The sequence below is a fragment of the Calidris pugnax genome, unplaced genomic scaffold, assembly GCF_001431845.1.
Source record: "Calidris pugnax isolate Ruff unplaced genomic scaffold, ASM143184v1 scaffold252, whole genome shotgun sequence".
Lineage (NCBI taxonomy): Eukaryota > Metazoa > Chordata > Aves > Charadriiformes > Scolopacidae > Calidris > Calidris pugnax.
Window position 1 is genome coordinate 1,896,731 of NW_015091118.1, and position 24,241 is coordinate 1,920,971.

Below are 24,241 nucleotides of genomic sequence, written 5' to 3' on the forward strand. Positions count from 1 at the left end.
TAAAGGAACTGGTGGCTTCAGTCTCATTCAACTTTGCTGGTACAATTCCTGAGGCAAAATTCTGTTTGTGGCGTTTCATTTACATAATTTTATGTGTTGTTTTGCAGATCAGTTATGTTGATTAAAAGGTCTGTAAATATCAGTCAGGTTGCAAACATTTTCCAAGAATGCTTGTACAGTTGGACTGAAAATACGCAATCCTTGTATGTGTAAGCTCATGCCCCGCTAACTGCTTATAAATACTTCCTAAATAATTGTATTTGCTTTGAATATTTGAAAATTTTAAATATTTTAGATGTTTGTATAGGAATTATTTTGTTGTTGTTGTTGTTTAAGAAGAACAAAACCCCTTCCCTGCTTCCTGACACAGGCACACATGCACACACACACACATATTGTCTTTGTCTCTATTTTTCTTTCTTCCCGTCTTTAGGGATGTTTTTTCAGCCAGCAGAAGCTTTACAAATTATGGTCATTCTCCCATATTAAAAGATGCAGTTATCTTTGGTGACAACAGTTCTTTGAACACACTGAAATTCTCTGCTGCCCAAGAAATGACTTCTTGAATAACACTTTGGCTTTACATTTAAATCTTGATGTTCACCATGTCTCTTATTCTTAGCCTAATTAAGACTGCTGGGAACTGAACCAGGTTCCTGAGCACGTTAAGCTGCACAAACTGGCCCCTTGAGTCCTGAGCCATGACTCCGGCTCACAATATCAACCTTTTTTGTGTGGAAATGGATACACTGAACTTGAATATGGGCATTGTTTGCTAATGCTTGCAAATCATAGGAAGTCGGTGGCCTTAGGCAAAGCAAGAGGTAATGGGAATTCAGGGATGTAAATAACCTCGCTGGAGAACTCCGCCGTGGTCATAAATAACAAAGCTCTCAGACGCCTTCCCCCCTCCCCAAAAGAAAGTCTACAGAAGATTTTTACTGAACTGCATGACCGCCTGCTTATACTCCATTTATGAATCTGAATGTATTAAAGTTTGAAGATATTTCTATTTTGATAAATGTTGGAATAAGACCTCTTACTGATACATTAAATAGTATTACTAGTGGGTAAAAATGTGTAATTTTTATTCTGAATTCTCCGTGTGTAATGCAGGTTGTATATTGTGCATGTGGAGACTCAAAGAATGTGTGTCAAGCTTGTCAGATTATTTTTGGAACTTCGCTGAATGGATTTCCCCCAATCTGTAGTTTGAGCAGCAATTGACAGAGTCAAACTGATTTGTTTTAACCAGTATCCCCTCCTGTGTAAGGGGGGGCGTTGGAAGGAAGCCTCAGACACAGATCCGGGGAGTGAAAAAACCTTCAGCCTCTGCAGTGAAAGTTTTCCAAAATAGCCTTGAACTGAATGCAGAAGGGTGTTATCAGCAGGATTAGGAGACTGTAGCTACAGGAATTTTGCCACTGGGTGAAGAAGAAAGGCCAGCGTAGCACTGTCGGTGAGAATCATGGCCTTTAGCAAAAGTAGATGATGAGTAACGTGAGATTTAGTAAAATCATTAGATTAAAGGGACTGTTAAGCACTAAAATGAAGAAAATGAGTCAATCAAGTGTTTTGCAATACCCTGCAAACCAAAAGTTGTAGTTTATGTTCCTTTTTTGCATTTTTAACATAATTAATTCGGTTTGTGGGTCATCTTGTGTGCAAAATGATCAACAGTCTGTACATGTGAGTCCCACATTATGGGCATATCTGGATTCAGCCACAGGTCCCTTCAGCCTGCTGAATCTGCTTGACTGGCCTCAACCCACTGCAATAAATATTTGCAAAATTAATAATTCTACATTGATCTGTGGTTAGTATTACTTTGTACTTGGTTGCATACTGTTCCAGCAGTGCTCAAAACATTGCTTTGATTTTTGAGTTGTAAATTTATATGCAGAGAATTCATTAATCTGTTACTTCACTGATATTTGCCTGTTGATTAGAAAAATAAGAGAAATCTTTTTAAAATAGGAGGTTTCCCGGATTATGGATCTTTTTTTGTTAATGAGAACAAGTTTGCAAATTGTATTTATGTTAAATTTTAATGGGTTAACATTATAGAACCATAGAATTGCCGAGGTTGGAAGGAAGATGATGAACAAGGACAGTGGTTGTGTATGTTCCTTGCTTTTTAAGGAAAATATGTGGGAACAAATGATGCAAGAGTCTACAGGTAGCTTGGACAGATGTTTCAGAGAAAAGTGCTTCACAGGTTTGGCAGTAGTGCTAATAATTAGTTTTGAGGACAAAAAAAAACTGTAGGGAGCTGTTGGAATTTTTTTTTAATCACCACAATAATTACTAGATGGATAAAATGAATAATGAGAATAAATTTTTCTCATTAAAACACAAGAACTCTGACAGCCTTTATGCCATTTTGTTCTATCTGCTAAAATATTTTTAGACCAGCAATTGAGATTATATTGAATGTTTGGGTGAGCACATGTGATGGTCCTTGAGGTCCACATTCAAGTCTTAAACAGCAGCTTTATTGGGTATAACCACCCGTGACTCCTGGGAAGATGGAGCTTGGTGCAGACGTAGTCTGAGGCCGGGGTCCTGCCTGGAAGGGGTGAGGCTACAAGTGGTGAAGGTGCACCACCATGCTCTTCAAACTGTCACCGAGCACAGCTGGTAGTTTCCCCCTGTTGTCATTGGGTTGGTAAGCAGTGAAGGAGGTGACAGAGAAGCAATAACAAGCAGAAAGGGAAGCTTATGAATTTTCTGATATATTATGTGATGGCTGAGGAAGAAAACAGAAGGTGAGAATAAGTAAAAAAAGGGTGAAGCACATTGCACTTTGTGTGCTTATCTCTTGGGTTGGTTTTTTTTTTCTTTTTTTTTTTTTTTAAAAACTTGAGGGCTTTCTTTACAAAACAGAATTTAGGGATTATAAATATGGATAGATTTTCCTCGTATATAGTAATCAGAAAAGCTTTAAGACTTACAAGATGTGTCTTCGGAAGAAAATTGGAAAAAAAAGATTGGTCAGACAAGAGGGGAGCAGTTTTTCACAAAAATAATACCAACATTGGTTGATTGAAGAATTGATAAAATATTCCTGTTCTCCAGGTAAAAAACAAATACAGAGAAATTGTTTACACATCTTTATGCTGAACTTCAAAGCACAAAATCTGATATTTTTTTTTTCTTCATATTGCTAGCTTTCATGGACCCATGTTCACTGTCTACATTTTTAGTTATTTAAAATCAGCCACACACTTTCAGGTTGGCACTGCAAAAATGAGGATCACACAATTATGGCAAAATATTAGCTAATGGGGAAGAACACGGATTGTCATTGTCATAAATGCTCTGGAAAAGAGGAAACGGAGAAGACAAAGTTCTACTATTTGTAATTTGTGTAGGATTGTGAAAATGAGAGCTGATTCTGGAGACTTGCAGAAGACGCTCATGGTAGGCGCTGTTGGCCAAGTGGCAGTAATGAAATGGATGTGGGGAGAAAAATCCTTTTTTATATACTCTGAATTGTTACTTGGAGGGCCAGGAAATTGGAATTGTGAGGAAAATGTCACTTCAACACTTTGTAGCTGTTAAACACCCCCTGCTACCCCCAACCCCTCAATTTAATATTAAAGATGATTGGGAAAGGAATAGAGGATAAAACAGTAAAATCATTATCATGCCACTATATAAATCATGGGTGTGCTGACAGTTTTACTACTGTCTGCAGTTCTGGTGCTCTTTAAAGCGTAATAGAAGTAGAAAAAGTACCTTGTGGAAAAATAAAGATGCAAAGGTGTTGAAGAACATGTCTAATGGAGGAGCTAAACCAAGTACAGTTAGCCCGAGGGAGGATGACTGAGGAGGAACAGGAGACAGGTATGTGAAATCATCTTTGTCTGGAGAAGGAACAGTGATAAACTATTCACTTGTAATACAAGAACGAAGGGATGCCAAAGAAAATGGTCAACTTTTCCAAACAGACTGATGCACACACATACAAAGCCACACCGAGGAGCTCATTGAGGCTGTGGAACCCGAAAGCTTTCATGTGGGCAGTGAGAGGAGAAATCACGGAGAGGGGGGGAATAATTCATTAGGGTAATCAAATGAGGAGATGCTGTATCTTGTTCTGGCAGCTCTGCCCTGTAGTGTATAGCAGGGGAGGTATTTTTCAGGCATTTGTCACTGAGTGTTGCTAGAGACATTTGTTGAGCTAGATGGGCCATGGAACTCTTCTGGTATGGCCATTTTTGTGCTCTTGGGTTTAATACAGATATTTCTCCTTCTGCTTTTGGAGGGCGAGTTCAAAGACTTTATACATCTACGTCTGGGGAGGTGAGTCTTGTACCATGGGCCAGCAGCAGGAAGGCATTTTGTGGTGTGTGTTAGGCTGAGAAGTCATCCCAGCAGTTTGCTGATTGACCCACTGGGCATGGTGGAGAGCCCGCTGAAGCACATCGCTCCACTTCCCAACACATCTTGGGTGTGTGTTACCTGTGTGTTTGCTCTTCATTGTCCTAACCGTCCATCTAATAATTAATCGAACATATATAAGCAGGATTTTCTCAATGCTTAATTATTTTTACCTTATGTAAAATAACCAGGCATCTTGGGGCAAGCAGTAAGAGGCCACATGGCATTTGGTACTTCAGAGTGTGTTTGGCCACACAGTGCTGTTAGCAGAGATGGTGTGTGCCTGGGAGGGACGGGGCTTACCTTGCTAAATCCTGCGTTAGTGCAAAGTGCTCTCTTTGGCTGAGGTTATTCGTCTCTGACAAACATGGAAGTCTCTCTTCCAGTTTATGGAGATGGGGGAGCTTTTTAGCAACATGATAAGACCTTCATAACACTGGAAGTGTGGTTTTGCTTTACCTTGTTGTCAGAGAAAGCAGGTCTATTCCTCTTCCCTCCTTACTGGTTTGAAAACACTTGGCCTGGTTAATTGTCATAGAAAAAGAAATAGGAAGAAATAGTATTTTTTTAAAAAAAGAAATAAGAAGAAATGCTGGAAGGTTTTAAAGAACCATAAATGCCATTAGCAGTTCTGCCTGTAACCCCTTCTGTTTATTCAATGTTATCTAGTTGGAAACAAATCTTCTGGAGACCTGTTTCTTTTTTCAGGCTGGAGGGAAAGAAAGGACTGTGGCTTCATAACTACAGAAGGGAGGAGAGAGCTTCTTTTTAAAGTGCTTTTGAGTCTCAGCAACTTCTTTAGCGTACTTTTAAGTAGGAAGATAAATACGCTGCATATGGAATCTCTGATGTAAATATCTGAAAGTGTAGAACATTATTTAATCATAATAAAGTGTATTTCCTAAATAGTTATAACAGGAAATGAAGTCATTTGGGCAATTATGACTGTTACATCATTCAAAGGGTTAAATGGTATTTTTGCTGGAGACCTTTTATTAAAATAGATGGCCCTGAAGTAATAGATATGTCCTCCCATTACATATCTAATTATTTTGGTAATGGTTTCAAAAAATTCCCTAATTTAAGTTGAGAATGGTCAGAGTGTTAGGCTTTGTAAACTTCAGTATATAAGAAGTTAGAAATAAGGGAGTTCTTTTGATTTTGATGGGTTTGAGCATCTTCTCCATATGGATTCAATTCACATTTTAATCGGAATGTGGAAGTCATTACTCTGACATCTGAAACTGAGGTAGCAATAAAAAAAATTATCACAAACAAGACAGCAGACACAAATTATTTTGTGTTTATTACTGGGTGGCCCTTTTGAAACTTTCCCAAAGTTAATTGGTTCCAGATACTTGAGAATTGAGATTGTATTATGACAAATTTATTTCTGGTCATATTTAACTTGAGCCTCCTCAGTAAGGCTGGCTTAAGCAAACAGAAAAGTTGTCAACCCACTCATGTCTGTCTCCAGTTTTTGTTGTAGTAGCTTTAATCCTGGTGATTTGGTTTAATAAAGACCACTGAGAAAACAAACACTGGTAGTGACTGCGCTGCTCTTGTGCGTTATCTGTCCTATCTCTAAGGTTTTACTGTGGCCTAAGTGCTGCTGTGTTAGCTTAATTTCTTCACAAAGATGTCATGTTGGATTAAATGCCTCCACAGGGTTTATATCTGCCCGTGAGCAGCGTTTTCCTGCTGTCTGTGATGGGAACACGTGTGTGTGTGTGGCTGAGCATGTGTGGACCATCCCTGCTGCCGTGGGCAGAGCAGGATAAAACCCCAGTGAGTGGCCACAGGACACTAAAACACCGAGCCTGGAGCTTCATCCTCGGTGTTTTGGGGTTGTAGGTGCTCAGTGAGATCTGGGACATGGGTTGGTGATGGGTTATTTCTGTTGCTCACCTTCAGTTACGGGTGTTGGGAGCCCAGGGCTTCGTATGAGGGAGGCAGGAGAGACCAGGGCAGGGTGTGCAGCCCCTCAGGGTGTTCTTCCTATCAATTGGTACCATGTATTTTCTGTAGAAAGCATAGCAGACTTTAAAATATTGCAAATAAGAGATAAGTATGGCTACATAGTGTTTTAAATGTGGTACGTGCATTTTAATAAATATCTTCCTATATTCTTGTGAAGTTTACTGCTATTGCTCTTTTTGAATAGTTACTCACTGTAGTCATTGAATATTCACATTGTATAACAACAGCTTTATTGTTCACTTTTAAAACTAAACTTAGGCATGAAAAGCATTATAAAACCAATGGTACCTTAGCATTTACCTTATCTTTCTATCAAGAGGTACCTCAAACCTTTTTTGTTCCTCTAAGAAATTGATCCCCTTTTCAACTTTCCTGAAGTTTTATTCTGGATGTCATGTTTCACTCTTTAAAGACTTCTGACATTGAGAGTTAGAAATAGCTAAAGCTGTTTCTAAGAGGTAAATTAACTAATGGCAATCTTGCAGTGGTAAAGTCAAAGTGGAAATTGCTAAGAATTAAACAAGCTTCTCCTAATGAAAGGATCTAATTTGTAGCAAGACAGTCTTTTTCCTGTAAAAGATTGTGTATTATCATCTGTGGCACACTGGTAATAAGATACACACCAAAAAAAAATACACATTTATATGTATATATAAACTTTAAAACCACACCTGGTGAAATGGAAGAGAAAGCCTTTGTCTTTCTATGTGTTTTCCAGAATTAGCAGTAAGTAAAACCGTTAAAGGAAATGTTAGATTTGTGTAGGCATGGCTTTAATTAATACAAGTCTATGTTCTGTAAGTGTTGTGTTTGTAAAATTTATGAAAGAGCACTATACTGCATTAGAGTAATTTATGGCCCAAATAAATGTCAGTTGCTAAGGTAAACTAGTATTGGAAACAGTGTAACTAGGATAAAAAAAAAGTGAAGAACTAGAGTAAATTGTAACCATTGTAAGAACAGTGATACAATTGTTTCTTTATATCCACCCAAGCAAGTATAAGTTAGTTTACAATATGTTTATTAACAGTCTCAGGCTAATAAAACAACACTTACAGAGCAATTTTGGACACTTTCCAGCTCTCTGTTTTGTGTAGCGACAAGTTAGGCCAGTCTTTATTTTTATTTTTTTTTTTCTTTAATAAGGAGAGGGGAAAAAAGAAAAGGAATGTGTATTCCTGGCTCCTTTATAAGGTTGTTAAATTTGCTGTTTGGCATTTCAGGGCGGCGTTTCGCATTGTGCTCAATTAGCGCAGCCGAAGCGCCGGTGTTGAGCCATGTACCTAATTGCTAGAAACCTCTGAGGGATCCATTCATCCTGCCTCGCTGGCTCCGGGGGTGGCAGCCACAGAGACTCCAGGACTTCTGAGCCTTGATCCCGCTTCACGGCTCCGCGTTTCCGTGGCACTCGCCTTTGGGAAGCTGGGACGGGGGCTGGCTCTCTGTCATCCCCCTCCGCTCTGCCTCCCGTCTGCAGCATAGTGTGGAAGGGAGAGCTTGGTGCATGGGAAGAAATTGGGAAACACCCTCCTTTATCTGGGGATCTAGGTGGGGAGGAAGAGCTGAAAGGTCTTTTTGAGTTGTCAGAACTCTGGATCGTTCTTTGGAATAGGATTTACTTGCAGTTGTGCTAGCTGTTATAATTTAATAGCTAGTTTGATGACAGACCTCTCCCAGCTTGATGACAAAGCTTTCCCATTAGCCTTTTCTGGAGACTTCTGGTTGATAACTTATTTTTTTTAACTGCTACTGGACCTCTAAACCAAGAGTTAACAGAAATGAGCATCTGCTGCTTCCTTTGATAAAGACCCGAGTTTGAAACAACTAAACCACACCTCCCTAACTCTAGTTGGAGCTATTTTATCTGGAGGTTTTTGTAAAAGGTTAATTCATCCTTCCCTGTTTTTACGGGGTGAGGATGTCTGCTATCTGACAGCTCTTCCATATAGGTGCTTGTGTTAATGTAAAGCCTCTAACGCAGCTACATCTGGGAAGCATCTTACTACTGATAATTCATGCCAATAATTTTTCTAATGTTTTGATTATGCAATGCCTTTAAATGCCAACGAAACACGTGAGTTTTAGCAGCTTCGGCACCGTTTTTTCAGCCTTGTTACGAAAGCTTTCTCAAGTATGAGCCTAGATGAGACATTCCAACAGCCTGATTTACGAGCCCATTTGATGTTTCTTCACTTATCAGGATTAATTTGCTCATTTGATGGGCAGCACGGCTTGTTTTGAGCTTAGTTGGTTGCCTGCCACAATTGTTTTTAGTATTGCTACGTTCCTTATACAGTTCCTTCTTCTGTAAGTGTGATTTATGTAATTTTTCACCCCAGAGGTATGAGCTTTTATTTGGCTGTGGTAACATACAGGATGTTTAAACGCACATGCTCATCCATGCAATCCAGTGCAGTTTGTGTAACAGACCCACTACATGGATTTGCTACCTTTAAACCTTGCCAGGAATAACTGTACGTTTTGTTCCTGGTCAAAAAATCCTCTTCCTTGTTATTTTGTACTTGGTTAAAGTGTTTGTTGTGAATCTTAAAATCTCTATAGTTTTTTCAGCTTCCTTAATATGTTTAACATACAAAGAACAGGTGAATAAAGTGATTTGGTGATGGGATTCCATGGTTTTTCTGCTGCTGAGGTGGGGAGCAAGAATTCCAGTTTAAATTATAGTGAATTTTATTCCATCTCTTCACTGCTTTCGCTGCTTTCCCAGTATCGTAATACAACTCTCTGTCACTTGGAGTAGCTTAGGACCATGCTGCAGTTTCTGGATTTGGTAAATCTTAACAGGTGACTTACTGGTGGTGCTTCTTGTGTTATCCTAAGAAAGTGCAAACTCAACTGCAGGCTGAAAAATCTCTTGGGGACTGTCATATGTTGTGTATGGGGACATGCAAATTTCCTCCTTTCATAAGTAATACATTTTATAAACAGAGCAACGGAACATACAAACCTACATTTAAGGTTAACCCATTTTTGGGGCTAACCTTTCTTCTATTTAAGTATGTTGAAAATTTCTGTTAACTTCAATGTGCAAAAAGCTTGTTTCTTAAACAGGTTTTGGGTGATCTTTTTTTTTTTTTGGATGCTGGTGCTTTTTGCTCTTTGGATTTGTTGTCATTTACTGGAGGAAACTGCCTCTTTGATATCATCACTGAAAATTATGAGGACATTTAAGATTAAATGTTACTCTAAAGGCCACCTTTGTAGTTAAATTTAGGTTCTTATTTAAAAGGTGGCACTGGAGGAGACCTGTGCTTAACACAGTTTTTCTGTATTTTAAGTAGTTTGTATTCTTTTAAGTTTTCATAGAATCATAGAATCATTGAGGTTGGAAGAGACCCTTGGGATCATCGAGTCCAACCATCTACCCTACTCTACAAAGTCCTCCCCTACACCATATCCCTCAGTACCGCATCTAAACGGCCCTTAAACACAGCCAGGGATGGTGACTCAACCACCTCCCTGGGCAGCCTGTTCCAATGCCCAACCACTCTCTCTGTGAAGAATTCCTTCCTAATGTTCAATCTAAACCTACCCTGTTGGAGCTTGAAGCTGTTCCCTCTCGTTCTATTGTTAATTACCTGTGAGAAGAGACCAGCACCAACCTCTCTACAGTGTCCTTTCAAGTAGTTGTAGAGAGTGATGAGGTCTCCCCTCAGCCTCCTCTTCCTCACACTAAACAGTCCCAACTCCCTCAGCCGCTCCTCATACGATTTGTTTTCCAGCCCCCTCACCAGCTTCGTTGCCCTCCTCTGCACTCGCTCCAGCACCTCGATATCTCTCTTGTATTGAGGTGCCCAAAACTGGACACAACACTCGAGGTGTGGCCTCACCAGTGCTGAGTACAGGGGCACAATCACCTCCCTACTTCTGCTGGTCACACTATTTTTGATACAAGCCAGGATGCCATTGGCTTTCTTGCCCCCCTGGGCACACGGCCGGCTCATATTCAGCCGTTTGTCAATTAGAACCCCCAGGTCTCTTTCCTCCAGGCAGCTCCAGCCACACTTCCCCCAGCCTGTAGCGCTGCATGGGGTTGTTGTGGCCCAAGTGCAGGACCTGGCACTTGCCCTTGTTGAAACTCATGCCATTGATCTTGGCCCAGTGATCCAATCTATCTAGGTCCCTCTGTAGGGCTTCCCTATCCTCCTGGGAGTCAACACTCCTGCTTAACTTGGTATCATCTGCAAACTTGCTGATGATACACCCTATGTCCTTATCGAGATCATCAATAAAGACGTTAAATAGAAATGGTCCTAGCACTGAGCCCTGAGGCACACCACTAGTGACCGGCCGCCAGCTGGATTTGATTCCATTGAGCACCACTCTTTGGGACCTTCCAGTCAGCCAGTGCTTGATCCAACAGATCGTATGCTCGTCCAGGCCGTGTGAAGCCAGTTTTTCCAGCAGATTTGTATGGGGGACAGTGTCAAATGCTTTTTGAAAATCCAGGTATACAATATCAACAGCCTTTCCCTCGTCCAATAATCTGGTTATCTTGTCATAGAAGGAGATCAAGTTCGTCTGGCAGGACCTGCCTTTCATAAACCCATGCTGACTAGGCCTGATCCCCTGGCTGCCCATTATGTGGGTTTTGATGGCATTCAAGATAACCTGTTCCATGACTTTCCCTGGTATTGAGGTTAGGCTGACCGGTCTATAGTTTCCTGGATCCTCCTTCTTGCCTTTTTTGTAGATGGGTGTTACATTTGCCACCCTCCAGTCCATTGGGACCTCTCCAGTCTGCCATGACTTCCTGTAAATGATGGAAAGCGGTTTGGCGAGCACGTCTGCCAACTCTTTCAGCACTCTTGGGTGCAGCCCATCCGGTTTTTATTTCCTCTAGATTTCTACAGCTTCAGGAATAATTGTTCTTACAGAATTAATGGTTTTGGTACTAACATAATGCTTCAGACTTAAGGTTCCATATCTTTCAGTATAATAAGAATTGAGAATAATATATTTCTGAATAACAGTACTGAATAATAAAATTCTCCATGTTATCGTGAGAGGAATTAAGTTTGGAGTGAAAAATATTACGTTACGGTCAAATGGTTCATTTATATGTGTGGGAAGATTATTTTTAAAAACAGGACAAAAAGAAACATTGTTTTCACTTCAAAGTGAACATCACATTTTTTTTCTAGATAATAATAAAGCTTAAATTCTACTTATGGAATATCCATAGGCTATCAGTCCTATGGGGATGAATTGTTGCATTAATGAGGCACTTGTTTAACTTCAATCTGTACGAGTGCATAAAAATGATATTTAAGAGTACAAGTACATAATGTCTTTTCCTTGGGAACCTTGCTGTTCCCAATAAAGGATTGAAGACATTCTCTGGATTAACAGCTGCTCAACCATTGGTGTGCGTTCAAAACCTCCTTAAAATACACATTACCCTTTTTTTTTATGGGTTTTTCTCTGATGCTCATCAGCTGTAGTTTGTAAATACTTCACAGATAGTTATAATTGATCCTCATCAATCAAATGTAAAGTGACAAATACCATTTCAGGCATGAGAAGTAGTTGCCCAGAATTATTTATTGTGATGGAGTTTGAAAAGTATTTGATAACTTAGTGTGGTTCAGTGTTAGACATTTGTCCGTTGCTTTTCCCAAATTTTTGGCTTATATTTTTTAAGCATATTGGAATTTTAGTTGGTCTGTATGCTCTAAAGGCGATGGATGGATAACAAATTGTATATTCTTTATGACTTTGGGAGGTAGATGAAAAGCGTTAATCCTCTTCTGGAGGAGGAATTGCCATGGTACTACCATCAGGAGGAGATCTTTAGGACCTCTTGATTTCCGACCCATGGGAAAGAAGACCGCAGTGTGCTGATTTACAGAAAAATCCTCTGTATTTCAGCTGCCTTGCCTGATATCGGATAAGAACGACAAAAGCTGGAATCCAGCTCTTTTGCATGAACTTTACATGTTTTACCAATAATCTCATTGTGGTTCTTCCTGCTTTGCTTGCGATTTGCCTTCCAAATTTTAGAGAAAGTGGAGCAGGGGTTTTACAGACCTGGCGTTGATCACCACGTAGTTTTAGTTCCTTCTTTTACCATCGTCTATAGCAACCATCCAAATTTTGATGAAAGGCTGATTTCCCATGGGACAACTGATATGCGATAGTAGGAATCGAGTCTCATATTTTTTCCATTAGAGTGGCCTAAACAATTTTTTTCACCTATGTAAAAACATGCCCAGTTATTGTTAGGGCTACAAAGGTAGTTGGCAATAAGCACTAGGTTGTTATACACCAGACAAGGTTTTTTTAGAGTGTTGAGTTCAATTCACGACAGTAATTTTTGGTGATTGCGAAGTTGTGGAGCAGGCCTGACTGAAAGCCTCTTCAGATATGTGTTTCAGGACTTGGAGGTTGTAGCCAACTTCATCTCAGAGGGTTTGAGTCTGTGTCTGGCTGATGGATGCCTTGATTTTTAAGGGCATTTTGCTACTTTAGCTTTCTAGATGCACTTTCTTCTGCTTTGACACTTCGTCTAAGTCCTGCAGTCCTGCTGCTGGGCTGGCCTCAGTCATTCATCAATTGGGAGGGTTGGTCCAGTTCACTTCCCTTTGTGGAAAACATTCAGGAGCAGGAAGGAGGAATTTCCACCTCCTGGTGTAACATAGAGACAGAAGTGTTTTAAATCCATGGGTGAATTCTGCATTTTTGGGAAATTCAGAGTTCTTCAGCCACAAAATTAGAGGTGGTGAGTTCTCATAATTTTCTCTTGAGCAGATATAGCAGACTCTGCTGCCTTTTGCTGTTGTGTGTTTGCGTACCATTTTCATGAGTAGGTGGTACGTGGAAACCTTGGATTATTAAAAAGCAGGGCTGCTGGAGTACAATTGCACTGCGCCTTCTGTCAACAGTCTTGGTGTTCAGAATAGACATGGCCCTTCTGATAGCGTATGGAAAGGAGAAGTGTGGCTTCCTCCTGAGATTGGGCTTATGATAAAAGCTTCCTGCGTTTCTGGAAAAGAGAAAACAGTGTGCAAGTGTGCTTTGCTGTGGGCCCCACGCTGCTTGGCAGAGAAGGCAGTTCCCAGACCCTGGAAGTATTGCTGTCCTGCTGTCCTGCCAGTTTTGACGGAAGATGCTTGGGAAGAAGAAATCTTGCAAGTTCGGTTTATCTGAAAGGGCTTCACTTGCAAACTCTGAGCCTTGTGCAGCCTGTAAGTGGAGATTTCTGTTAGTTACTCTTGGGCAAAATAAGAACAGTTTTCTCAAGAGCAGGAAGAGGATGACCAGGGCTTCTGCCAGCTCTCAAAATATTGTTCTAAGCCCTGAAATTTTTTGCTCTCCTTAAAAGAAAAAAGAAGTTAATTTTTTAAAATAATGCAGAATTATGCATTATGTTAATAGGGACTTACGGTTCCCCATATGATCTATACCAAAATTGACTTTCTGAAATTTCTTGCTGATTACTTTGTTTTTAGTGGTTTTAATAATTAATAATCAGTATTTGATTTATTTTTTTTTATAAAGACAACAGCAATGTGATAAATAGATCATACTGATTCATTCTTTCTGAAGTCATCTCCAGAATACACGTATCCTTCAGCACAAACAGTTTTGCTGTTGTCCAACATCAGGAAAACTTTTCCACACAGACAAGGGAGGCATTTTTATAAGCTGCACCAAAAATGAAATAGCGTTAACCTGTGTCTTCTGTTTCTAATTAGTTGAGAAAGATTGTGTGACATACACATGTTTAAACAATACAGTTGGTGAGTTGAGTGTCTCGTCCAAAGTAGATGTAGTCTATAATACTTACTTTTTACAGCATGGCGATGATAAATCACTAGTTTGAAAATGTTTTTTAGATTAGTTTTGTATTAGTTTAACTCATAGCTCTGTGGGTAAATTACAATACATGGAAACAAAACAATTAAGACAAAGACATTTTTGTTCCATTTGCCAATACTGAGAGCTACTACTTAGAATTGCTACCAGTGGGAAACGTAAAAGATGAGGTAATCCCCTAAAGAAAAAGGACTATGGTTGTGAAACACATTAAACATAAATCTTGTAAAGCTTGTAGGGAATGCACTGAGTTGAACCCACTCAGAGTTCATGCTAACAAGAAATTCTGGTCAATGAAGGCAGATAAAGGAATTGTAAATGACTGTATTTAAATTAGTCTGGAATTCCAGAACACATGCTTGGATAATATGAAATAAAGCTGTCTAAATATGCAGCTCTCATTAATTTAGCAGTCATAGTGGAACTTAAAAATGTCTATGTTACAAGACCCAAGGCTGCTGGAATAGCTTGCTGGTGTTATTGTTTAAATCTCTGCCATTTTCCAGGGGTTAGAGCAGAGAATAGGGATCAAGGGTTTTTGGATTTTGCTCTCAGTTGTCCCAATAACTCACTGAGGAGGTGTGTGAAAGCTCACCTCAGTATTTTTTTACTTGTACCATAGAAGAATTTGACTTCACTTATTGAGAAGCTTGGGAATGAATTCTACAGGAACGTCCTGGTGGTCACTGCCACGACACACACCTTCTCATCTATTGGCTTTCTTTTGTGATGATCTTCACCGGTGCTCTTCAGACCAGCAGTGCCAGGTGCTAGAAAATCACAGCACGGAGCTGGAGTGGCTGGGTGGGCAGAGATGTCTTTAAGTAGTTCACCAAGGCCAAGTTGCAGGGTCCTACACCTGAGTTGGGGCAAACCCCTGTATCAGTACAGGCTGAGGGATGAAGGGATTGAGAAGCAGCCCTGCAGAGAAGCACTTGGATGTACTGGTGGATGAAAGCTGGCCACGAGCTGGCAATGTGTGCTCGCAGCCCAGAAAGCCAACTGTATCTTGGGCTGCATCCCCAGCAGCGTGGCCAGCAGGGTGTTGGGGGTAGTTCTGCCCCTCTGCTCCGCTCTGGTGAGACCCAACCTGCAGTACTGCATCCAACTCTGGGGCCCCCAAAATAAGAAGGAGGTGGAGCTGTTGTAGTGAGTCCAGAGGAGGCTACAAAGGTGACAGAGGGCTGGAGCACCTCTCCTGTGAGGACAGGCTGAGAGAGTTGGGGTTGTTCAGCCTGGAGAAGAAAAAGCTCCAGGGAGACCTTATATCCCCTTTCAGTACTTAAGTGGGGACAGACTTTTACCAGGGTCTTTAGTGACAGGACGAAGGGCAATGGCTTTAAACTGAAAGAGGGTAGATTTAGATTGGACATGAGAAATTTTTTTACAATGAGGGTGGTGAAACACTGGAACAGGTTGCCCAGAGAGGTGGTAGAGGCCCTATCCCTGGAAACATTCAAGGCCGGGTAGGACAGGGCTCTAAGCAACCTGATATAGCTGAAGATGTCCCTGCTCTTTGCAGGGGGGTTGGGAAGAGATGGCCTTTAAAAAGGTCCCTTCCAACCCAAACGATACTATGATTCTGTCTAGTGTTGGAGTTCAGTGGAGCTGGGGGCTCAGGGTTGCCCTGTTATCCTCACACTTGGTGTCTCACTCCTGGGTAGACCTGTTGCTCCTGCTCATTGTTCCAGTGACCCCTGGACAGGCAGCAGAAGTATCTCTTGTGGATCAGTTCTAAATGGGCTGGAGGGAGGTGCTCCTGCTGCAGGGACAGAGCAGGATGGATGGATGGGTGCATGTGCTCCCTCTTCACCGTTTTAGAGCTGGAAATCTGAAGAGTTCGCTGCCCCCGAATCCCGGGGGAGCACTGACTACGTGCAAGTGTGCATGTCTATTCCTGGGCTGGCCAGAGTGGTCTTTCAGCTCTTGTCTTTTATTCTCTCTGGCAGCATTACTAATCAAAACCATTTTTGACAGTTGTCATGTGCGTTCTGCAGCTGTTTTCTGTCCCTCTGCTGAGCGCTTGAGAAGGAAGAAGGTTTTAGCTGCCTTTGGTGGGTCGTTTCAGATGCAGAAACCTCTGCTGGGTGCTGGTGGCCAGGCAGCCCTGCCTGGACCTCCTTTCCCTGGCATTTCTGTCAAGGCAGAGGAGATTAAATGGCCTGTTTCTCCAGTTTCCCATGCTGGCTGCTGGCCTGTTTTGTGGGTAATTCGGTTCCTGAGCATTATGCTGCCGGATTTATTACTATTTTTTTTCCTGGCTTCCTGATATTTGGTTAATTGCAGTGTTGAGCTGTTCAGTCCTTTCTGCAGAGAAAACTAGCAGGAGGTGAAAGTCAGTTACAGGCTGGGACCAGGAATCCCAGTTAAATACCAAGCATTTTTGGGGGAGGGGGTGGGAGGAAGGAGAAAGAGGAGAACAGGTAGAGAAGAAGTTGGGAGAAGAAAAGAAAAAATTATCATCATCTTGGAAAAAGTTACAAATACCACAACTGCAGACTACTGGGTTCAGATTAAGATAAATAAATACTGATGCTTTTATTTCATCGTCTTGGCAGCGCACAATGCTTGATTATTTTTGTGCGTGGTTCAGTTTTTGAGTGTGTGTCCTGCAGCTGCAAGTTTTAAAGCTCTTTTTACGAGAGGCTGAGGTTCCTGAGCTGGTCCACAGCAAGGGGGTGTTCTCGCAGCAGAGACATGGTGAAGGTGAAATGCAGAGTCCGTCACCACGATGGGTATTATCTTTTGGGTGTTGTGAAGATCAGAGTAGTTTAATTAGGTGGTAGGGTAGAGGTAAATTAATTCTTAAGAGACTTCATTAAGCCTGAAAGTGCAGATTGACTTCAGTAAGCAAATGGAATTTTGTTAATGTAATAAAAATTGCACTGAACTGATCAAATATTTCTAAGTAAATTTGAGCCTGTATTTGCACGACAAATCTGTGGATATTCTAAGGAAGAAGCAAGGTGTCACTCAAAAAGAGCTACCTGTGCTGTTAATCTTATTACTTCTAATACTGGTTTATTTATGCTGGATTAGTGATGAGCTTTATAACCCTCCATACATCTAGTTGGGAATCAATGTACATTTGTTATTTGATAAAGGAGAACCATTTGCAGTTAGTGCTTTTGCTGTCTAAGGTACAAGGGACTTTATTGCTTTCTACCCTTGAATCTTGGAGCTGCTCTTCCCTCCTCCCCCATAAATTAGAGCAGATTTGGACCTTCTCTTGTGCATCCAGAGCTTCCACGAGTACTCCTGCAAGCTGATGAATGTGGGGCTGGTGAATATTGTGGCTACGTGTCCTTCCATTCCTTATGTGCATTTGTATTTTCAACTGGGGGAGGCAGTGAAACGTGATTTGTATGATAGAATTGTATTATTCTTGAAATAAAGGTGCATAAATGTTGTATAAGTAACCAGAGGAAAGGGAGATCAAATATTATGGTGGGTGTTTGGTGCAATATTTTCTCTGGCTGTTCACATTCTGGAACTTGAAAGTGGAAAAAAGATTTAGAGAAGTTTCAGAAAATGGGTGCAAGGCCATCATGAGCTCTGTAATATATGCTTTATGGTGGCATTTAAATTTGTACCTGTAAAATGGAACAAATGAAATATTTTACAGTTTTCCAGAAAATATGAATTTAAATATATGTCTCTTTAAAAAGTATCAGTTCAGCTTCAGTGTTGTATTTTAACGTATTTTAAATATATTTTAAATTCATAAAAGAGTTAGGATGGCAGTAAATTCTATATTGGTATTGTTGAAATTTAATCAAAAGCTATAACAATAAATAAGCTCATCAGTTAAATTGGTTGTCTGGAGTAAGGTTTAGATGGGCGCGGGTTGCCTTACACTTGAAATATCGTGGGCAGAAATTAGGAAAAAAAAATTATTTCAGAAACTTCTCGTACTTTTTCCTATTCACTGTGGCTTCTGAATCTCACCAAATCTCTCTCTCTTTTCCAGCCCTCGTGCTTGTTTCCAAGAGCTGTGTGATGGTTCGCTAATAAGGGCTATAAAAACAGTTCATTTGCAATATGTAATAAAGTTGAAAAACGTTATTGATGATTTCGGATAGACTGTCAAGAACCTTTTTTTAAGTATAATGTGCTTTTCATGAAGAAACACAAATTTTACAGGCCAGAGCTGTCAGCCAGCTATTGTAGCCAAGATCAGCAAACTTAATAGGAGTGAAACAAGTCTTTTGTTGTTTTCGGTCATTTTTATTCATATAGCAAATTGCATGATTTTTGTTTTAATTAAATCTGTAAATTGCTGTGAATGACTTCCAAAGATCTGTGCCTTTCAGGACATATCTTTAAACAGATTTATTTATTATTTTCTTTTTAGAAATGTTTATGCATGTTTAGAAGTAGATGCCAAAATTTGTCAGGTGATTAAAAAGCGTGCATTTCTAAATTAATTATTTCGCATTAGAAGTCCCCTCCATTGCTTGCATTTGGAGTTTTAACTTTGGTAAAATAGTTACTATTTTGATGAAGAATTATAAGACCATTTTATTTTTGTGAATACATAGAAAATTCAAAACATCTGGACTCTACAGCACTGTTTTTCTTGCTGTTTTTCCTACAATTTCCATCAATAATGCGCAATTATTTTCCACTTTAGTTCTGGTTCATACAAGTGGTTTCTCCTTTTTTTTTTTTTTTTTTTTTTTTTTACCCCCTTGAAGTAGTACCTTACATTTATTTAATCAGGTAGGTCAGGCCGTACAGGAAAATAAAAGCATTATCAACTTCCTTAACTCACTATGTTCATAAAGTATAAACTTAGAGTGTTGTAAGAAATGGCAAGCTAATATAATGTGGCTAAGAACAAGCATGTAAATAGAGATGATACTGGTTGGTTGGAACATCTCATGAATTTTCTCTATCAGCTTTAATAGTCCTACATGGAATATTTGGAACACAGCATGAAATTCCGTATATACGCAGTATTTAAATGGTGTTTTTCTTTTTTTTTTTTTTTTTTTTTTTGTTAACCCACTTGCAAGGAATTTGAACAGAACTGACTGCTCTCTTGGAGGGGGAGCGGTTGGTCATCTTTGTCTGGAGATGACATGATAGCTTGCGCGGGGTTGCCGTAGTGGTAAGATCCAGGAGGCTGCCTTTTCACCTCCCATATAATTTAACACCGGGTACATTCCTTACAATGAAGAACAATTTTGGGATTCAGTAACTATCAGCTTTGCAACGCATTTATTTCACACTGAGATCACTAAAACCATCTGTTGATAATTTGCTTTCTTACGGACCTCTGGCTCGTGTCTCTCAATAGAATGTCTAAAGTCACTGCCTAAGCCTGTAATGATTCTTATTTAAGGCTTATTCACAGTGAATTGAATGCAGATAAATCTTAAATTTTACGGCTTCATAAAAAATCTGATCATAATGAAGTATTTAATGCTAACAGAGGCAGAAGCAGTCAAAAATGATCTGAATTCCTAGTCAGTAGTTTCATTGGGAGCATTATTATTTCTTAAATGGACAGTCTTGCCTTTTTAAGGCAGGTTTTTCCTGACACAGCAATAAATATTTCCAATCAGTTGTACACATCCTAACATAAAATGCAAGTTTATTTTAATATTTCCAGCATTTAAAAATTAACTTAATTTATGTTGTGTTTTTAAATTTGGAAGCAATAAATTAAATTGTATGTGAAAGCTTGGCTTTCAGTGGACAAATGTCTCGTATAAATATATTCAAGAATTTTAGAAGATATTTTAAGGAGTGAAAAGGGCTGACGTTACAACCAGGTCATTAAACTTATTCTAAATGGTGTGTAACTGTGGGTGTCTCTGCTGAAGGAAACTGAACTGTAAACCAAAGGAGCGGTGACGGCTGTTCTTTGGGGACAGAAGGGCTGTTTTGACCTGATGCTTAAAAATTTGCTAAACTTTTTCAATAGAAATCTAGTACTGAAGAAGTCTGAAAGATTATTTTATTAGGTAGCCTGTGTTGAAAGACAGATTAATTTGTGACAGAGCAGTACTCGGCATGTTTTTATGAGATTTAATCCAGTTAAACTAACTTCTCATTTCAGTATACTTAAATTTATTTTTAAAAAAATTACAGTCATGATGTTTGTGTTCAATGTATTTAAATTTCATCAATATAGAAACAAGTTGTATGAGAATATTATGCAGCATGAATATTGGCTGCTATTGTACTAATAACTTTGGTAGATTTGAAATTAAAACCCAAGAATATACCAGGCAAAATGTATTTAATAAACTGGATTTTTGTCAAAGTGGACTTGATGTCTTGTAGGGATCCTTCTACTGTCAGCACGACGTTATCACACAGAATTTCAAAATGTATATGAGGTGTGTGAGCATCTTACTCTTTTCTCATTACTGTTGTGGGATTCTTCATTCATGCAGGTTTTTTTGCCCTATTCTTTATATGGATCATTAAGTATGGTAGAGTTTGTCTTTAACATTTCCAAAAAAATTTAGTATTTTGGTAGATCTATGTTTCAATTTCTCCACCCCTGTGCTTATTCTTCCTTATTCAATGCCAGCAGGATGCTCTGCGTTGTGGGATTTCAGTGGGGCTGAGCTTGTCACAGCTAGAAACCACAGAAGAAAGGATGGCCTTCTACTTGACTGGCACAAAGCGTTTCTACCGCCTATGGAGAATTTGGGGAATTGGGCTGTGCTTCTTTGGGAAGCGCAGGGAATGTACAGGTCATCTGTAAATTGCATTTTTTATGTACTGAGAACTTTGTTGCAAAATAGTGGAACAGGTTGATCAGAGAGGAGGTGGTTGGACCTCCATCCTTAGAGATGCCGAAAACCTGCCTGAACAAGCCCTGGGCAACCTGTTCCAAGGGGCCCTGAGCTGGACCAGATGACCCAGGTGGTCTCTGTTAAAGGATTCTATTTGTGAGGCAGAAAGTAAAATAATGGAAATTGAAAACAGCGTGGGAGTTTGTCCAGAACAGGAGTGTTACAGATAAATTCAGATTTTAAGACTGGCCAACTTTTCCCTAGCCTGAGCACTTTTACATGTGATGTTATAGTTCTGTGAAGGTCTTAAAGAATTATTTCTAAATGGTTTCATCTTGTTCTTCTTCCACATAAGACGCTGCCTTATTGGAATCTCAACACTGCTCATGCTTTGTTTTCTGTGTAGAAAGGACACGAGCTCGAAATGTTTTCTGCTAATGCCTGCCTCCTCCAGGTTACATTACACCAGCAGTAAGCTCGGCTCTGATTAATCTTTTGAAAGATGGACTTCTTTAAACATCCTCTTGGATTTTACATACCTAAAACCCCAATGACTTTTTCTCCAGCCTTGTCATTGTCAGTGCATGAATAGGTGGCCTCATGCCCCCCGTGCTGTTTGGGTAGGAAGCTGTGCTTGTAGGGCTAATCTTCTTAGTGATACTCGGCACATGAAGAGTGGTGCCCGTAGGAGGACATCTATGATGCTGGATTTGCTGTTGCTGTGATTTTTTTTTTCCTTGTTTCTGAATGGTTTTGTCATCTGGCATTAACGATGTGAGTACAAGTATATTAAGAGAGATCTTTTACGAGTAGATGTGAAAAGAGTTGCACACACCAGTGGTTTTCTAAAGAAACAACAGCAGCTTAGCGGTATTGACAGAATGCTCAATTCGGTCGAAACATCCTTAAAAATGTTGGTGAAAGAAACCAATTTTGGGAAATACAAAGGGTTGTATGAGGTTCGCTTCATCTCTTTAAGAAGAAAGGTTTGAGAAGAAGAATCACACTTGGGCATTGCCCTGCATTGTCGCGGGTGTCAATGAAGTAATACCCCTTGCAGCCCAGGGTTCTGGAGCCCACACGTTCGTTTACAGATGGGGGGGAAACATAAGGTAATGAAAAGCTCTTTTCTGCAGGCAATTATTTAGAAAAGGATAAATCCCATTTAATCTGTGTCTTGGAAAACTGAGGAATTAATCTCAAGAGATGCCTTTGATATTCCATTTGTTGAGATGCAGCTATCTTAAGGTAGCGTGGCACGAACCCAACAAGTTGTGCAGTCACGTAAGCATTGGGCTGCTTATTTCTTCAATCACCATTTAGAAAGACAATCAGCTACTGCAATTACTTTTATTTATCAGCTTTCTAAACTTTTTTTTTCCCCCCAAGCAACCTGATAATTACTTTTTAGCTCAGATCCTTAAATGTTAGAATATTTTTTTTATTAGAACCAGATATTAAAAACGTGTTTCATTGCAGTTGAAATTGAAACTGGCTTCACTACTTGCTATGGAAACAAGGCTTTCAAACAAATCTGTTCTTATGTACACTGATGTGCCAATCTGTGTTTTTATGTAAGCAGTGAATTTTTTTCATGCCTTTTTGCAACCAGCTTCTAGAAAGGAATGAGATACAGAACCTATGCTTTTTTATATTATAGCCTGAGTTAAGAGTCAGTAATCTATGTTTATGTCAGAAGTATGCGCTAATTTTCCCACTGGATTAAAGAAGGGATGGGAGAACTAACACAGAAAGGTATGCAACCTAGCTAAAGATCAGCCTAATTAAAGATTTCCCCAAAGTTGAATTCCCTGTCATTTGCATGTGAGAATGTTGTGTTTTGTTAAGGCCACCATTATTAAGAGTTAGGAGGAGCTCAGGTGCTTTTAGGAAAAGAGTTGCATCATACTCTTGGGTTTGATACTTGTTTGTTAATTGACACGTATAATATTAAACAGGAATTTTAAAATTTAATTCATTTCATGGGTTGTAAAATGCCATATAGCTATTTTTTCTCATCGGTGTCTCACTTTTACCCGACAACCTGTGAAGGACCATTAGAAGGACCACCTTGCAATAAACCTTTGCCGAACCTGTGCTGACTGTTTTAAATAAGTTACTGAAGTGATTCAGTTGTATGATGGGTGCTAATGGTAGCTGAGACTTTTAAAAAAATGTTATGAAGGTTGAAACAAATTTTCGTGAGCTGGGTTGTCTGTTTTTCAAATGACTGATTTGTCTGTGTGTTCTTGGTGCAGGCCACAGAAACGCTGTTCCGAATGGCAGTAGCAAGAGGCGCTATTACACCTTTAAGGCATGGAGAAGTAAGACTAAATATATCTTTTATTCCTTTTTTGCACATCTGGTATAATGTTTTATGAATGCAATGCTTTATAAATTCCTGGGAGACATATTGTCTTCAGGTAAGTGAGGAGGGCTGGACTATATAGAACTTGCATACCTACGTTACAGTTTGTTTTTTTTAAAGGAGAACAAGAATTGAAATCCTGTCCAGATTAAGCATTTTTCAAAAAAACACTCTATTTTTCTCTTTGCTTGACTCATAATTTAGCCTGATAATAGAAGTGAGTCACAAGAATGTCCTTTTGGCCAGGTAATTTTTCACTTGATTTTGCCTAATAAAATAGTTGTAGAAAATAGAGAAATTCATATGAGATTGGTCTTTGTTATTGGGCAGCTGCGGAGAGGTTACTTCATCAAGTTACCTGTTCCTTTCAAGAAATCAGTAACTTTAAGGTAGTATATGAAGTATTAATAAATTAATTATTCTAAAGAGGATGAATATATTGGAATATTATGTTACTCATACATGCTTCTGTTGATGGTGAACATTTGTTTCCTCCTTCATATGGTTTTATGTCTGTTAAACATTGTTCTGAACATTGCTGATTGAATGTCTCCAGTATCGGGTGGTGGAATTTATGCTTAGATAGAATTTAATTAAAAAAAAAAATACTACAGTTGGTCGTGACAGTGCAAATGAGACCTGATCTGGGCATTGCCACAGCTGGATGCTAGAGTACGTAGGGTTTTAAACGTAGAAACCTCAGTGTTTTTTCATGGCAATCTGATTTTGATCAAATTCCTAGGTACGTTTGTGAAAAGTTCATAGAGTAGACACATGATTCAATCTTGAATCTAGGCCTAGACTTACCTTGGAGTCCCAGCTGTGCTGTAAAATGTTCCTTATGCTGATGAAGTTGCCTTAAATTCTCTTTTGAAACAAAGTAATAATCTTTGCATTGGTGTCTGAAGATGTT

General features: G+C 39.5%; 1 protein-coding gene across 1 annotated transcript in view; it reads left to right on the forward strand.

The window, feature by feature from the left end:
* Window positions 1-24,241, forward strand: part of TMEM135 (transmembrane protein 135) — a 167,962-nt gene that overhangs the window by 43,756 nt on the left and 99,965 nt on the right. The window contains exon 5 of the mRNA XM_014958255.1: window positions 23,219-23,284. Coding sequence (XP_014813741.1) covers window positions 23,219-23,284 — 66 coding nt within the window. The remainder of the gene's footprint in view (window positions 1-23,218; window positions 23,285-24,241) is intronic.